Genomic DNA, 17355 nt, shown 5'->3' with positions numbered 1-17355 from the left:
AGTCACAGCACACTTTTATTGCCCTTATCTCTACTTCAACTAATCTTGTTCCAAAACCTTCCCTGGCGGCACCAACACAAGTTCAGCAGCAGTGAAAAGGGGAAGTGAGGGCAGAGTTTTCCCAAGTATGTTTGAAGTCAACATGCCAGAGCCTTGAATGTAGATCCAAGTTTGGGTCCTCAGCTGGTGACTTACAGAGTGGCAGAGACACGTGGAAGGAACTCCTCATGGGCATCTATGCAGAATCATGGGGTATTTGTATGCTAACTTCAAACTGGGATGGAGAACTCCCTCCTTCCAGAAGCATCACTAAACATACATGGGAAACCACTCAGTGACTCCTGCTTGAGGCAACATCTGATGAGGAGCAGGACTGAGGAGCTAGTGATGAGCAGGCAGCAAATCCCAGCCCAGGGTTCCTATTGCTTCTGTGGCTCATGCACACTGCGCTTCGTCCTCTGCCTGCCACTGCTCCTCCATAAGACCCCATCTGCAGCAGCAGGATGTGCACCCCCCTCAACTACACCTCCAGCCTGCTCTCAGGAAAGACAAGAGTCCTTCATCACTGCTGCAGTTTCATTTCTCCCCTCCATCTCCTCTCCCTCCCTCGGTTTATCTTCTCTGAAAAGCACCTTCTGGGGTTAAAGCTTTAGATCTTCTCAAAGAGGAAGCAGCAGTGTGAGCCCCTGGGAGTACCTTTACATGCAAGTAAGACTTTTGCCTTACATCTCCTCCTTGAAAGAAGTCCTTTGTCTGATCATTTATTCTTTCCTTAAACTCAGATCTGCTGGACTATGAATTACTGGATCCCTGCTGCTTCCAGGCACCCAGAGACCATGCTGTGTTGGAACACCATCCTGCTGCAGGAAAACCAACCTGGGTTTGCTTTGCACATCATTTCTGGTCGTATTCAAGCTGGAAAGCAAAAACCTCCTGTTTCTTCCCAAACAACAGAAAACAGGACCACGGCCATTAGCACCAAAAGGATTTTAAATGAACAGTTCCAGGGAGCGCCTTTCAAATCATAAAATTGGAATTTTACATAAAAGTGTGTTTACAAAGAGTTTCTGCTTTACACTCAGCTCTGCCCATCACTGACCAGAAGTTCTATACATACAGACCAGCGCAGCTGCTTCAACCACTTGCAAGAAGACTGCAGAATTTATTTAAGAAATAAAAAGGATTTCCTGCTTCCTTGACATACTCTTCAGCCTGTTGAGAGGGAGGCACCCGCCGGCTCTGAGGCCCAGGGAGCACTAAGCTTTTGGAGAGAAGGGGTACTGTGGGTGCCACCAATCCAGGAGCCGCACGCTGTGCACGGGGTCCAGCACAACCTGCACTCCCTGCTCCAGGCGCGGCTTCCTGCCGTTGCGAACCGGAGCGTCCTGGAACACCAGGCGCACGCGATGATGCCTCATGTCTGTGCTCACGTTGATGGTGAACTGCAAGAAAAAGAGAGCAGGAGGTGCCTCAGGAGATGAAAGAGATGGAGTTCTTCACAGTAGGCTCTGAATCAACAGCACTGGATTCAAACCAGTTCTCTCTGGCTGGCAACTCCAAATATGACCACTACCAGAAGTGAACTGGAAGCAAGTGGCTGACAGAGAAATCTGGAAATCACTGCCCTGCTCTTAGTCCCTGACAGGGGTGTTGGGTCAATGAGAAGCTCACCATGACTGGGCTGCACCCTCAGAGTGTAAGCAGCAGGGCAGGGAAGGGAAGGGATTCACCCCCTCTGCTGTGCTCTGGGGAGAACCTCCCCCTGCAGTCCTGATCCAGCTCTGGGGCAGCAGCACCAGAGGGACGTGGAGCTGTTGGAGCGAGGCCAGGAGGCCACAAAGATGCTGCGAGGGCTGGAGCAGCTCTGCTCTGGAGCCAGGCTGAGAGAGCTGGGCTGGGGCAGCCTGGACAAGAGAAGGCTCCTGAAGGGGAGACCTGAGAGCAGCTCCAGTGCCTAAAGGGGCTGCAGGAAAGCTGGAGAGGGGCTTGGGACAAGGGATGTAGGGACAGGCCAAGGGGAATGGCTTTAACCTGCCAGAGGGGAGACTGAGATGAGCTCTTAGGCAGAAGCTCTTCCCTGTGAGGGTGCTGAGGCACTGGCACAGGGTGCCCAGAGAAGCTGTGGCTGCCCCATCCCTGGCAATGTTGAAGGCCAGGTTGGACACAGGGGCTTGGAGCAAGCTGCTCTAGTGGAAGGGGTCCCTGCCCGTGGCAGGGGTTGGAGCTGGAGGAGCTTTAAGGTCCCTTCCAACCCAAATCAGTCTGTGAATCATTCTGTGAGTCTATATACACATGGGAAGAGTCTGGCCATACAGGGTTTTGCACTCAGATTTTACTCCATAAGGTAAGGTGGTATTTTCTTGAGGAAGGAAGACCTCTTCTCCTGCATCCCTTCCTCTCATACCCTGCTGGAGTACTAGCAGCTACCCTGCCCCCAGATGCTGCACAACTACAGCTCATTCTCTACATCATCTCTATCTGCTGCACCAAATAGGGAAGAGCTGACAGAAATGCAGAAGCTCAAATGAGGAGATCCTCAGCATTTCCTCTCATTATTAAGATTCCCAGAACTGGTTTACTGATGCACCAGCGTCATTTACACACCACTAACGAGGAGTCCTCTGCATCTCCTTACACCTGCGAAGTCTGCAGAGCAGCCTTCTCCAACACTTACCAAGGTAAACGTCATACCCATGACTATTGGCACGAATATGAAGTTGAAGGTGGTGATCTGCAGTAGACAGCAATCCTGATCTGGATTTGTATGGACTTCTTCATACTGAATGGGTGGCTGGAGACCTTTGCAACACTTGCTCTTAAATCTGGGAGACTTGAAAGAAAGAGACTTATTTAGTGAAGCAGGATGCTATGACGAGAGTTTGGCTGCCTCTCACCCATGCTAACAGGTTCCCAGTGCATTCCCATACCCTGGGGCAGAGCTTGACTTAAACAACAAAACACCATCACTCAGGACAGGCAATCTCATTTGCAGGACCATTTCTTTAGAGGGGAAAGCTGCAGAATTCCCAAGGTTGCCTGAAAGTATTTGCTCCTCCCAGGAGCTGGAGATTTTCATGGGCAGTGTTGGATTTCTTCACTTCTCTGGGCAATCTTTCCAATGGGAAAACCAGATGGTTCAGATTTTGGTCTATATTTTGAGCAATGAAGTCAAACGGTCTTTGGGTTTGGGTAATAATCAATGACCCAAAGACTAGATTATTTGGGATAACAAATGATGCACATCTTAAAGTGAAAGAAGGATAGCAAAGTTAAGATTCTAAATACAGCTTGAAAACTGAGGGTAGTTCAAAACATGCTTTAATTTACCAGGGGAGTCAGTTTCCATTTGGTGTCTGAGCACATAACAAGTTTCCACCTTCCTTTCTACCACCCAGAAAATTCCTTTCTGCTTCAAAACCAACTCACAGCCATTCTGGTTCTTCTTCCATACCTGCTTTTTGAACTTGAAGTTGAATTCCCACATTGCTTCTTGTCTGTTCCCTTCAATCTTTTTGCACCAGAAAAGCAGACACTGAGGTGGAAAGAAAAGAAATACAAAACTGAGGAACCTTGAGGCACCACTTTAAGGAAGTTTTAGCAGAGCAGAAAGGCTTCCACTGACAAACACAGTTACACAGGAGCAGTTAGGAACCATTTATTCAAATGAATTATGTTCAAAGAACACACTCAGCAGCTCAGGACTCCCAGTTCCGAGTTGGCCAACTCGTCATGCAGCTGGATGATACAACAAGGAGCACTGACGTGCTAAACAAAAAACCCCAGCGCACATTTTGCCCCTTTCCTAAGGCAGAGATGAGCAGAACAGATTCACCCACTTTACCCAACCACCAGGAACTGCCACTAAACTGGACGCCAGGCAGGACTGAAGTGAGGAACAACTGAAAACAGAGTAAGGATCGAAAGGAGAGGATCCGGAGGGAAATACAAATTCCAGTACACAAGCTATGAGGTGACAGATGATAAAGTTCCTAAGTCACTGTGGTGTCAAAAGAAGGTCTTGGCATCACTAGGCACTGATGGTCAGACTTCACAGTATAAAAACCACCTCCAGGATAACATGGGCTGATCAACCTCCTGTCCCTTCTTAAAAGCAGATGAGGAAAGGGCCTCAAACAGCATCAGAGCTAGCCAGCACTCACACACCAGGAGTCCTCCAACCTAATCCAGTTACCTCCGTGTGGTCCACAGGCTCCATCCCAGCATGCAGCACTCGCTCTAGAGGAGTCTCAGCAGAGCTCCTGTATTAAACTGAGTAGGAGGGAAATTCCCTGTCTACCAGTGAGTAGAAGCAAGTAGCCTTCAACAGCCAAGAAAAGAATCTGGCACATCGGTGCAGCCATCACTGCAAGTGTTTCCACACCACAGATGCCAGCCCGCCACAGCTGGTCTTATCTCTGAACAGTGTCAGCAGGAAAAGGAAGACTAATATGGGTAAAGACAACTCCACATGACCCATTCACTGTCTCTCCCACTCCAAGAGACGGTCTGACTGCACTGCAGGGCGAAGCACACATTTCATTTCATTCCAGGATTGCGTGACCCCAAACGAAACAAAGCCAGAGCCAACCTCCACCACGGGGCCTCTGTAACTAGAGCCTAGGGGTGACAAGAGAGCCTTTACTTCAACTCTGAGTCATGTCCATAAACGAGAGTCCTTAAAGAACCTTTACCTCAACTATCCTCATGAGGTGAACAAAGCAGCTACGTGGAGTCAAGCTCAGGAACATGTATCAGGTAGCCTCCACCCGGGAGGTTACTGACAGAAAGGTTCTCCAGTAACTGAGAGTTACTGAGGTGAGCAGCAGATGCTGCTGAGTTCAACTCCACCGGCAGCAGCATTTGTGGTGCACCTGCAGAGACAGCCTGCTCTAGCAACTTGTTTGGTCATGGCAAGTAGTGAAGCACAAAATGGTCAGTACCTCCTAAGGGGCAGAGGATGTCGTCCCCGCGTCAGCCGTCCTGCCCTTCAGACGCGCCGTGCGGCTGCCGCTCCGCCAAAAATAATGGGGGTCTCTTTAAAGGGCAAACACTTCTGCTGACACCATAACAGCTCCAGTGTCCCACACAAGCTAGGCTAGGGAAAGAAAAAAGGAAATTAAAGAGGAAAAGCTGGAGTTGGTAACACCCGGGGCTGGGGGCTCCTCTTGCCACATGCACTTTCTGTAGGCATCTGCCATTAGTTTCAACGACCCATAAAGGTAGAACCAAAGCCCATGAAAGCCAGAACGTGGGGAGGAGGCAATGGCAGCTCCTCCTCCGTACCCGCCATGCCCAGGCATTTCTGTGCACGGTAACACAGGTGGAGCTCGGAGTCTTGCAGTGGAGTAGTGCAGCAAGACCAGGCTCACGTTTCTGCTCCAAGGGGTTAGGTCAAACAAGCCTTGTCACCATTTAATTTCCTTTTTTACAAGCTGCATAATAAAGGACTGCACCCGAAGGACCTTCCTCACACCGTTAGTACAGTAGAAGCACTAGCAGTGGGCACCAAAGCCGTTATGATGTCAACGTGAATGCTTCCAAAATGCTGACCCTGCCAGCACCATTTCATGGTTTCCTACAGCCACGCCACAAGCTCCAGCAGTGGTGGGAAGTCAGACCCAGGAGGATTAAGGTTAAGTTGGCATTTCCTAGAAATGTTTTGCTTTTTGGTTTTCAAGAGATAGGATACCCAAAGCGGAGGTTCGGGATGAGAATGAAGAGCTCTGGATGCAGAGATAAGACTGCACGTAGAAGTGTGCGCTGTTCTGCTGCTCTGCAGCACCACCTGCTTGTGGGACTGCTGGATGCACCCGGAGCCATGTGACAGTTGTTTCCAGTATCCACCAGGAGAGGAGGGAAGAAAGGAGGGATGTCACATACAGATCGATGAGGTTGCTCTATTTAGCATGGAAAAGAAGTCCAGCTCTTGAATCAAAACTACCTCAGTTTGGCCCCCAAAACCTCCTTCAACAAGCTTCTGATTTTGGATTTGGAGGGTGAAGGATTCACATTGCTGCTTAAGCTGCTCACAGAGTATCAGCCAGTTGCAAGTTAAACCCAAACAAGAGACACAGAGGCATTTCAGAGTTAATGGTCTACAGCAATTAAAGAGGAATAGATATGCAAGTGCTCCAAGCTGGGATAGCAAAGGGAATTGCCTGCCCACACCAGCCCAACACAACTGCAGCCCCAGTCCCAAAGCAGACACTTGCCATGCTCACAACCTCACTGCCCTCCTTGCCCAGACCCCGAGCCGATGGATGACCTACAGGAGCGCGGTACGAAAGGATGCCCTTTAAGAGGCTATCAGTGGCACTTCTCATCTCTCCAGATGCCTGCTTGGAGAAAAGATGTATTCTGGCAGACAGTGTCAGAATAAAGCAGAAGATATAAAAGCTGATCCTACTACAACCTCCTTTCAGCAACAAATTTGCAACAGGGGAGGAGAGAGCTGCAAATAACCCTAGCAGTTCTGGCATTCAGTCAGCAAGTGCCTTTTTGCTGGTATAAAGATGTGGTAGGAATTAAAGTGGAAGTTACCCAGAAGTGTAACCAGAAACCTCTGCAGTAGCAGCTCTACAAGTAACCAGTGTACTTTTTAAAATGACTATTCAGAGTTGGAAGTCATCCCACGGCCAAGTTTCACTGGCACCATCTAAACATGGTCCATTTTAATTCTAGAAAGGGAACGAAAAAAACCCAGAAAGAGCAACCTCTCAGACATACCCAACTTCCTCAGTGGTTCCACTTACTCTGGAATTTTTTAAAGTGCTGGGAGTACTGTCTGGAATAGCTGGATTCCTGGAGACTCGAGCTGCAAAAGGCTCGTACATGTGGTACAGCGACCGGATGACACACGCTCGGAGGCAGTGCAGCTTCTCCATAGACTCCGGGCGCAGGCGCAGGGGCAGGTATGCGTCCAGACTGTAGTGCCTGAAAAGCCAACAACAAACCCAGCCCATGCTGAAGGGTTACAATGGCAGAGATGTGCAGAGGAGAGCTAGGAAAGGGATGCACGTGGAGAGAAAACTGAATATCTGATTGATCAGAGGACCTCTGGTCAGCTCTGAGTGCTTCAAGCATGCTGCACTGCTCTACGTGAAATCGCATGACAGTCTTAAAGGCTTCACCCATATCAGAGAGGTATACACAGATATCATCCTACAATTCCCCAGTAATTCCTTGCAGACAGTTTGTCCAGAGAGCCCAGATGGTGTTTTAGCTGCAGGATGCACAAAGACCTGCAGATTCCTGCAGGCTCTCAAGGACTCACTTTAGCAGAGTGCAACTGCATCCCTGCAGACAACTGCCTGTGCTTGAGGGTCATTCCTTGATCCACTGCCAAAGGAGCCTTTGCGAGGGAACTTCACACTAAAAAACAGGGGTGAGGATGACTATGGCTGCTATTTGATCCCCACTCCACCTGCCTGCTCCTCATGGACAACAGACAGAGAAACGTAAAGCAAATGTTCTGTCCTGAAAGAAAGTCACCAGTGTTGTGCACCAGGACAGAGGATTTGGTTCAAGTCTTTCTCTTTGCTTTCCTTTTAATTTATCTATTTATTTACTTTTATTTCTGCCACTGAGACAGCTCCAAAATGCCTTAGCTCCTTCTCAGGCCACTCTAATTACAGGAAGGTGGCCATGGTCAAAGCTTGAGGCAGGGCAAGCTTTCCATCAGTGATGTCTCTCAGCAAGGTAACGGCACTGACTCTACTGTAAGCACTTTGAGTGCTTTACAGCCAAAGCACACTGTTACAAACCGAACCAAGTAGGCCATGGCAAGCAGGAAAACACATCATACTTAAGAGATTATATACAGGAATATGTCACACAGATCTATCTCCAGATATAAAGCAGATGCAATATACCACAACCCCTTGCCAGATGAGGCCCCCATCACTATATCAATAAGCAAACATTCTAGGACACTAGCCAAGAGGGAATTATTTCCTTATTTACAGCACCACAGAGCTAGTCACTGCTGAAGCCTCCTATAGTCTTTAGAATCTCACCTTCTGTAGAGCCTGGTCCAAAAGGCAGCAGTGCAAGTAACAGTCCAGGCTTTCTTGCAAATCAAAGAGAAGCGGACAATGTCCTCAGGGCGAATGTAGGAAGCCAACAGCAGCCAGATATCAATGGGGTATTCTTCTCCACCACCCCCATCAGGATCTTCTAAAGGCAATGAAGGTATGTTAGCGTAGTAAGTGACCTCTTTATCAAGTCTTATCTAGAAGCATGTACTTTACTACTGGTAGCACAGGGTAAGCAGCTGAAATATGTATAGACATAGGGTCAAACACACCCAGGCTAATACAACTTCATTACCACTGCTACTGGTTTTCATCAGCATGCCCTTGCCCATCCACACAACCATTACGCTTGCCCTTTGCTGGATAGACGCCATCATTTATCCCTGCCACACTGTCTGCACAAGTATGATAAATGGCAGATTCAAAGAGTAATGCAGGCTGAAAGGTCCTCTGGAGGTCTCTAGTCCAAACAGCCCAGCCCAAAGCAGGCTGGATGAGATCCTTTTGGTCAGGATCCCATCCCATCCAGTTCTGACTGTATCCAAGGATGGAAACCCCACAGCCTTTTTGGACCCTATTTCAATGCCTGACACTTTCACAGCTGAAAAATAACACTGAAGTGAAGAAATAAAAATTGATGGCAAATACAGAGGCAGCTTTATGTAAAGCAGGGCCAAGCTCATGGGTTTTTATCAAAACCCATTTATCAGGTCATTTAACTTCAACTTCATGAAAGCTCATTTAACAGGTCAGCAAAAAATGCTTTGCACTAGAAGTCCCTGAACATTAGACATTGCCAAGCTTGTCAGGTCTTTGTTCAAATGGTCACAGTATTTTGATAGAAGCTCTGCCAGGGAGAGCAAACAACTCTCTGCAACTGGCTGATCAGCTGCTTCTCTTAAGTCTGATTTCATTAAAGCTTCTTGGAAGGGAATGGCCCATTCTTCCTCCCAGAGGTGTCAGAACTGATCAACCAGAACTGAAGGCACAGAAACACCTTCATTCCTGCAGTGGGTTTAACACACCTTTTGCCACAGACAGTCCTCCAAAAATACCTGTAAAGAGCATAACTAACTAAACAATACTGAGCATTAAGAACATTAAGACAACATATAACCTGCTTATGGTGCTAACAGAAAAACTTCAAAGTTTGTGAATAGGTGGCATAAAGAAGGTGTTTAAGAACTTGAGGGTGCCAGACCTAATCCTGAGGCAGCAGGCTAATAGCAAAGGGCAGTACTTTAGTCCCATGTGATAATTGCCAAAGTAAGCTCTGCATGTAATCTCTTCCCTGCACCACCCTGGATTTATGGCAGGCACACCCACAATGGGCTGTCACATCCACTTTGCTGTTTCATCTTACTCAAGAAGCCATCAAACTACAACTGCGGAACTGCAGAGTGCAGCCAGAAGCATCCCTGGTCTCTTACTGGTTTGTTCCTTCCCTAAACACACAGCAGAACTAAGCCAAGGTTGGGACAGACCTGAATCCTGTCCTTCCAGACAGCTAACTCCCATAACTCCAGCCACTCCTTATTTTCCCAGAATTCTGAAGCATGTCTTAATAAAACAGATTAAACTCCTATCCCAGAGGAGTGCTGTGCACCTGCAGTCCCTGACAGATGGCAATGTGTTACATAAATCAGTATCAGCATTAAGAAAGTTAAAGCTATTCTTAAGCTCAAGAAACCAAGTCAAACTTGGTTTCTCAACCTGGAAGTAACCTTCCTTCAAAACTCCTGCAAGCTCACTCCACAGTGGAGCTGAACAGTCCATTGCTTCCACTGCAATGCAAATTGCTTTCTAGAGCTGCACAAAGTGCTGAAGGCTACAGCTCCCTGGCATCACCTTACCACAATGCCACTAGGGCCAAGTTCACTTGCTTGCTGGAAAAAAAGCCCTCTACACTCATTTGTAACAAACCACAAAGGAAACACCTTAATGACAGAGCCTGTGTTCTGCCAGCCAATGCATCATGGACAGCAGCAGTTTCTTCCCCAAAGCAAACATGCTCTCACCTACAAGCTCAATGAGAGAAGAACCTGTCCAGTGGTAGTTTCACAACTATTTCAAGAGCAGCATTTGTTTTCCAAGGCTCAGAGAGGTTTACTGAAAGGAAGGAGCTCTCAGGCTTTGATTTCACAGCCAAAGCTCTGCCTTTGCAAAAAGGCAACACCTCTGAGGAGGCCCAGCAGATTCAACTGATTTAACCCTTGGCATTTCATTTCTTTATGCACAGACAAGTTACAAAACGCCTCAAAGAGCCCCGTGAATAGCCTGTAATTGCAAATATTAACATGACATAGGCAGAAGCCACAGCAGCAGCCCCTGCAGAGCCCTCAGGAGAGGCTGGTGACAGTACAACCCTACCTTTGTGCCTTTTGCTCTTCTTTTTTCTAGAGGCAGCTCGCCCGTTGATGCTCTCTTTCGTATCCATTTCATCACTGCTGTCACAAGACTCTCCCGATACGGAGAGCACTTCCTCAGCAGGAACACAAGAAGCTTCCAAACCACAGAGGGATTTTACTAGAATGACAAGAACCACACACTGAGTATACCAGCAGAGAGGAGACGGTGCTCCAAATTCAGGAGGTGCTTCAGGGGAGCCACAGCTGCTGCTAAGAACTGCATGAAAGCTTTCTGGTGGGTGATACAAGCAGGTAAATCCCAAGCCCAAGATTTACCTCAAAAGATTAGCACCACTGAGTGAACTGGAAACATCATTATTCAGTTTCTTGTTTTAAAGAGTGAAGAATGAGGATGAGCACCAGCACATTATGCAGGTGATCCCACTGGTTTAGCTGAAGCTGTTTACAATTCCAAATAGAAACAACACGCTCTTTCTCTACAGAGCTCATGGGTTCCCCTGCACACCAGAGCTCCCCTGCATGGCCAATGCTCAACCTAGAGCCAGCACCTGCTCTGTAATCATTCTGTGAACACAGAAAAGATACACTCCCTTCTCAGCAGGATAAAGAGATCCTGTGGCCAATGACACATAATCCACTAATGATATAACTGGGTGCCAAGCAAGCAGGAGCTTCACTTATCCTAGAATGTAGTGAAGGGAGACTCTGGCCTAGTAAGGAAAACAGCAAGTCGAGTCAGTTGGTTTGGTTTTGGGTTGAGGAGATGTTTAGACACATCCTTGCTGTCATTTTTAACAGGATCTGTAAACTCAGGGCTCCTTGAGGTAGAGAAGTCCATGTGTGAGGCAGTAAAGACAGGTTACTCTCTAAACCTTATGCATTCATGCCAGAGGCATCCGTCACTGTGAAACAGCAATGCCCTCTCTACATCACCTTTTACAGGCAAAAAGAGAGAGAAATAGATGGCTGCAGGAATAGCAACAAGTTATGACACCAAGTACAGCCAAGCAAGAGAGGACAACAACTGACAGAGACTCTGAGAGAGGGTTAGAAATAGAAACCCTCATCCTCTGCAAAGATCAACATCTGAGTCGAACAGCACAAGTCCATTCATACTTCACTGTAATCTTGCAGAGGCACCTCTGTTCATCTCACAGTTGGGGTTAGGATGGGGAGGAGGAAAAAGCACAGGATGATTCCCCCTGGCCTTTGCTCCCTGCCTGCTGGCACTCACAGCACCATGTTTACTTGGAGCCAGGAGGTGAGGCCAAAGGCTGAAGCTGCCGGGGCAGAGGCTGCTGTCCCCATGTCCCAGTGTGCTGCACCAGATAAGGCTGTAGCATGCGTCAGGACTGCACCAGATAAAGCTGTAGCACAGCCCCAGGCTGGGGAGGAGTGATCCTGAGGATCCCACATAAGGAGGGGAAAGCCCCAACGACTTTGCACAGCAAAGACCTGAGGAAGGGGTGGGCAGGGAGCTGCTGTGACCTGTAGTCAGGCAGGTAACATGGAGAGGAGCCAGAAACAGAGCAGGATTTCAGAAGAGGGCTTCAGCTGGACAAAGCAGGTGATGCTGGATGCAAGGACTTAGAGTGGGGCAGGGAGAAAGAAAAGACAAGAGTTTGGCAGGTATGATGCCAAAGCACAGTACTTTGAGGCAAGGTGAGAGAACACAGAAGGCTGAACAGGAGAGGGAAGCCCCACTCTGCTACAAAGGAGGTAACAAGAGGGAGGTGCCCTCATCTTAAAAGCTTAAGAAGTAGCAGCTAAAAAGGATATTAACCAGCAACACTGCCCCATACAGCTTCCCCCATGACAGTCACTCATGCAAAGAGTGTATTTTGTTTAAATGTGAAAGATTTCAGCAACATAACAAGAGTTTTCCTAGATGAAGGGCTCAGTCTTCACTGTCAATCTCACAGCATTCACCTCCAGCCTGTGTGACCAGTTCCATTAAGAGTGGAGGCCTAAACATTAACATTTCTCAAGCAAACGGGGTGTATTAGGTCAGAATGCACTCTCCCAGCAGCTGAAAACCGAAGAGGAAGCTGATAACTAAATATTGCAACACCTTTCCAGGAAGCTCCTTGCTTATGCACTTCAGCAAGGAAACAGCAACACCCTCAGCAGAGCTCCCTGCAGCACAGGGAGGGAATAGGTTTGCCAGCACTATCATGTTCCCACTGCGAGGACTTTTACCGGCTAATAAAACTGGAGACAGTTTTATAGGAGGTACTAAAGCCTCCTATCATGTTAATTTCTGCTCCAAGCAGGAGATAACACCCAATAGTTAATGGGAAAAGGCCTATTGCAGGCACTGACAAAGACTCAGCAATTCTTACCAGCCTTCTGCAAAACCTGCTGCCTAAAATCCCAACCACCTGATGCTGCAGAGGAGCAGACTCATTCCCAGGCACTGAATGAAACGGAATCTCTCAGGCCACAGAAGGGGTGTTTCCTCCATCCCACCGAGGCTGGCAGCGCAGGGCAGCAGCCTGGGGAAGGCAGGCTCCCAGCACACACTCACCTTCCTGCTGCACCGCGTTGGCCACGGCTTTCTTCACCCGTCCAGACTTCACGACAGCCGGGTCTGAGTTCGCATAATCCGCCACCGTCACTGCGGGAGACGGCATCAGCAGGATTAGGGATTACAGCGAGGGGAGAGAAGGGCTAAAAGCCGCCATCCCTCAACGGGGGGCACAGGAGCAGAAGGAACCGCAGCAAAGAGGAGCAGGCCAGGAGCCCCCCATCCTGCTCAGCTCAGGGCTCCCTCTCCCCCCACCTCAACCCCACAGCGCCTCCCCCCCCCAGCTCCGGCCAGGGGCAGCTCTCTCCCTTCACACCCCCGAGCGGGCCCGGCTCCCCCCAACCGGGGGGCGGCTGCACCGGCCTCATCTCCCCCCCCTCCCCACAGGCCCGTCAGCCCCTCGGGTGAAGCCCCTTCGCCCTCAGGCCCCACCACAGGCCCAGCCCCTCCTTTCCGGCCAGCCCAGGCGCCGCTCCCTGCAGGCCCGGCCCAGCCGCGCTCTACCTCAGGCCGGGGCTCTCACCTCTCTCGGAGCACACATCGTCGGCCCGGAACTTGAGGCGCTTACGGGCGCCCCTCTTGGGCATGGCGGCGGCGGCGGGCCGGCCGCGAGGGGCCATGTCCCGCCCGGGGCCGCAGCGGGGCCGCGGGGACAGCGCCACCCCGGCCCGCCCCGCGACACGCCGTGACGTCAGCGCGCCGGCGCGCCGCGATGACGTCACGGCGGCTGGGCATGGAGGGGGGGGCGGGTACACAGGCCTAGTGTCTGCCCTCCCCTCCCAGACCGACCAGTAACGGGGGTCTGGAGGGGGTTGAGCCCTCCCAGTCCTCCCAGTAACAAGGGGCTCTAAGGAGATGGCTCCCTCTGCATTTGCACTGCCCAGAAGTGAAGGGCTCGGAGGTAATTGCCCCCTGCCCTCATACAAAGGTCTCTGGGGTAGGTGGCTCCCCAGTACTCCCAGTGATGAGGGTAATGAGGGCCACACTCCCTGTAACAACAGCCTCTGAGGTAACCACCCTTCCCAGTCCTCCCAGTAACAAGGAGATGGCTCCCTCCCAGTAAAGAGGGCACTTGGGGGGATTTGCACTGCCCAGAAGTGAAGGGCTCGGAGGTCACTGCCTCTGTACAAAGGTCTCTGCTCCCCAGTACTCCCACTAATGAGGGTAATGGGGGCCGCACTCCTCATAACAACGACCTCTGAGGTAATCGCCCTTCCCCGTCCTCCCAGTAAGGCCTCCCTTTGCACCCCCAGCCCATGGGAGCACTCCCCAGGGCTGGTGTGTGCGTGAGCCCCCTCCTGCTGCCCCCTGGTCCCTGGGTGTCCACCACCACCACCCCCCTGGCTGAACCCCACCATCCCCAGGAGAAGGAATGGAGCCGGCAGCCACCCCGCACCCTTGTGGTGGGTGACACGTGGGCTGTGGGTGCAGCAGTGGGGTCACTGGGTGTAGACTGCCATGACTGTTTCTGTTGGGTGCCACCTCACTTCAAATGGAGCCATAAAGGGAGTCCAAGGCAGGAATGGCAGCCCGGAGCCTGACTGTGATCCTGGGGCCTGTGTCCCTCCGAATGCTTGTGCAGTGCTGAAAGGATTTGGGCACCACTGGGAGCAGCTGCTGGTTGGGAATCCCAGCCAATCCTGGGGGTGATCCCGCTCCCTTCCTTTGGGATTTCCACAGTGGCTGCTTGGGAATCCCAGCCAATCCTGGGGGTGATCCCGCTCTCTTCCTTTGGGATTTCCACAGTGGCTGCTTGGGAATCCCAGCCAATCCTGGGGGTGATCCCGCTCCCTTCCTTTGGGATTTCCACAGTGGCTGCTTGGGAATCCCAGCCAATCCTGGGGAGTTCCCTTTGGGATAGCCTTTGGGGATCTGGCACAAGCCCTGTCCCACCCTCCCTGCCTTGACAGGCACTGAGCAGCCCCTGGTGTTCTGCCTGTGCTCCTTTACTGCAAGGCCACAGGAGATGAGTTGGCTCTTGGGAGGCCAGGGCCACAGTGAGATGTTTCCAGGGCTGTGGCTTCAGCTCTTGTGCTCCCCGGAGCAAGGGAACACGCAGGGTACAGCGGAATCCACGTTTCTTCTGCTTCCAGGCATGGCCAGGAGCTGACAGCAGAAAGAACTTCCATTCCTGCCCGGATTTATTTCAGCAGTTCATAAAATACATTGAGAGCCTTTTATCAGCAAAGAACATATCTGATGGTTGAGAAGACTTCTGATCAAGCCAGCCAGGAAAGGCCATTCCTTGACAGAAATGCTGTTTCTAATTCATCTGGTTTGAAAACAATTGGTATGAATGAAGGGCATTGGCAGATAGTACAACCAGCTCCTGGTGCTGAGGGGTTTACCCACCTCTTTGGTACTTGAAAACGTTTGCCTTGGGTTATGATTGTTATCTGAGAACTGTGTCACGGGCTTATTCTTAAACAGCAGAGGTTGTCTTGGCTTGGAAAACTCTGGCACGTGGAAAACAGATGAGTTTTTACCAAGGTGTGCCAAAAGCAGCATGAAGGCAGCTATGTATCCTGGGCTGCATCAAAAGGAGGGTGACCAGCACGTCCAGGGAGGGGATCCTGCCCCTCTACACTGCTCTCATCAGACCTCAGTTGGAGCATTGTGTGCAATTCTGGTGTCCTCAACATAAAAAGGACATGGAGCTGTTGGAACAAGTCCAGAGGAGGCCACGAGGGTGCTCAGGGGCTGGAGCAGCTCCTGTATGAAGACAGGCTGAGGAAGTTGGGGCTGTTCAGCCTGGAGAAGAGAAGCTGTGTGGAGACCTCGGAGCAGCTTCCAGTGTCTGAAGGGGACCTACAAGGATGCTGGGGAGGGTCTCTTCATTAGGGACTGGAGTGACAGGACAAGGGGTGACGAGTTCAAACTGAAACAGGGGAAGTTTAGATTGGATCTAAGGAAGAAGTTCTTTCCTGTGAGGGTGGTGAAGCACTGGAATGGGTTGCCCAGAGAAGCTGTGAATGCTCCATCCCTGGCAGTGTTCAAGGCCAGGCAGGACAGAGCCTTGGGTGCCATGGTTTAGTGCGAGGTGTCCCTGGCCATGGCAGGGGGGTTGGAACTGGGTGATCTTAAGGTCCTTTCCAACCCAAACCATTCTATGATCTTATGATTCTATGATTCTGTGTGTCAGGCTGGCTGATGTTCAGTGGGGCTTCTCCAGTGGGGCTGATGCTGATGCTGTGTGAAGGTAGGAGCAGCAGCACATGGGCTCAGGGGGCCAGATTCTTTGCTTACCTGCTAATGCTGCCTCCCTGTGCAGTCCATGGACAGCCTCTGCCTCAAATCCCAATTTAGGGAGGAAGAGGCTCTTCCAGAGAGGGAGCCAAGGGTGAGGGTCCAGCCTCACGCATCCACCACCACTGAAATCAGGAGGGGTGATGCTTCTTGTGCCCCCATGGCTCGGAGCTGGGCCTCGGCAGGGCATGGAAGTGACATGACAGAGGTTGGGACTCTACCTGCTCCCACCTTTGCTCCCCACATGGTGGGATCCCCACATTCAGGAGGAAAGGGATGCTCAGGATCTGGCTGCCCCACAGCATGGGTCTGCTTCCCCTTGTCTAGGGACCCCTTGAACAGACCTACTCACAGGGGGCTACAGAAGCCCAAAGGATATCCTGATAATGCTGGGTTAGGCTAAGGTTTTAACCCATATGTTCACTCCTGTTCAGTTCTTGTGGTTCCTCTCCAGCCACCAAGGAAGAGAGAAAATTGGAGACCCTGTTCCTAGGGTAGTTGCCAAAAAGGTGACATAGACTGGGAATAAGATGAGAAAGCTGGGATTGGGCCATTCGTCTTTCCCAACTCCAGGCAGACTCAGATCCATGTCCACCCAGGCAGCCAGGAAGCCCCCAGCATCCTGGCCTGGATCAGCACCAGTGCGGCAGCAGGGCCAGGGCAGGGATTGTGCCCCTGCGCTGGGCACTGGTGAGGCCGCACCTCAAATCCTGTGTTCAGCTCTGGGCCCCTCACTGCAGGAGAGACATTGAGGTGCTGGAGCGGGGCCAGAGAAGGGAATGGAGCTGGTGCAGGGCCTGGAGTACAAGGGTGATGGGGAAGGGCTGAGGGACCTGGGGGGTTCAGGCTGGAGAAGAGAAGGCTCAGGGGGGACCTGATGGCTCCCTACAAGTGCCTGAGAGGAGGATGGAGCCAGGAGGGGCTGGGCTCTGCTCCCAAGGAACAAGGGATGGGACAAGAGGGAACGGCCTCAAGCTGCCCCAGGGCAGGTTTAGATGGGGCTGAGGAACAATTCCTGCCCCAGAGGGTGCTCAGGCATTGGAACAGGCTGCCCAGGGCAGGGCTGCAGTCACCGTCCCTACAAGTGCTCACACCCGCTCAGTGCCGTGGGTCAGTGGTGGCCTTGGCAGTGCTGGTATAGAGGTTGGACCGGACGAGCTGAAATGCTTTTCCAGCCCCA

The 17355-nt window shown here is 51.0% G+C and overlaps 1 protein-coding gene across 3 annotated transcripts; it reads right to left on the bottom strand.

Moving 5' to 3' along the window:
• Positions 1–972: 972 nt before the first annotated feature.
• TMEM183A (transmembrane protein 183A) lies at positions 973–13615 on the bottom strand. 3 transcript variants are annotated; one of them, XM_062624904.1, is made up of 8 exons: positions 13453–13615; positions 12930–13019; positions 10404–10559; positions 8016–8175; positions 6753–6933; positions 3452–3532; positions 2675–2830; positions 973–1442 (listed from the first exon to the last, which is right to left on the bottom strand). In XM_062624904.1, the coding sequence occupies exons 1-8, from the start codon at positions 13547–13549 to the stop codon at positions 1257–1259; spliced, it is 1107 nt and encodes a 368-aa protein (XP_062480888.1). In that variant the 5' UTR covers positions 13550–13615; the 3' UTR covers positions 973–1256. The 3 variants fall into 3 exon arrangements, with proteins under 3 accessions (XP_062480888.1, XP_062480889.1, XP_062480891.1); XM_062624905.1 differs by having other exon boundaries at positions 8016–8172; XM_062624907.1 differs by lacking the exons at positions 12930–13019; positions 13453–13615 and adding an exon at positions 12745–12900.
• Between the last annotated feature and the right edge of the window lie 3740 nt (positions 13616–17355).

Source organism: Pezoporus occidentalis, unplaced genomic scaffold, assembly GCF_034315485.1.
Source record: "Pezoporus occidentalis ecotype Australia unplaced genomic scaffold, CSIRO_AGI_Poc_V1 ctg274, whole genome shotgun sequence".
NCBI lineage: Eukaryota > Metazoa > Chordata > Aves > Psittaciformes > Psittacidae > Pezoporus > Pezoporus occidentalis.
This window is presented reverse-complemented; position numbering and strand designations above follow the sequence as displayed.

Bases quoted from the DNA above. Each gene is read 5' to 3' on its own strand.
- TMEM183A (XM_062624904.1), bottom strand. From the start codon at position 13,549: ATGGCCCCTCGCGGCCGGCCCGCCGCCGCCGCCATGCCCAAGAGGGGC. The intron at 10,560-12,929 runs GTGAGTGTGTGC...TTGTCATTCTAG, and splicing joins CAACGCGGTGCAGCAGGAAG to TAAAATCCCTCTGTGGTTTG. The intron at 6,934-8,015 runs GTGAGATTCTAA...TTGGCTTTTCAG, and splicing joins TGGACCAGGCTCTACAGAAG to GCACTACAGTCTGGACGCAT.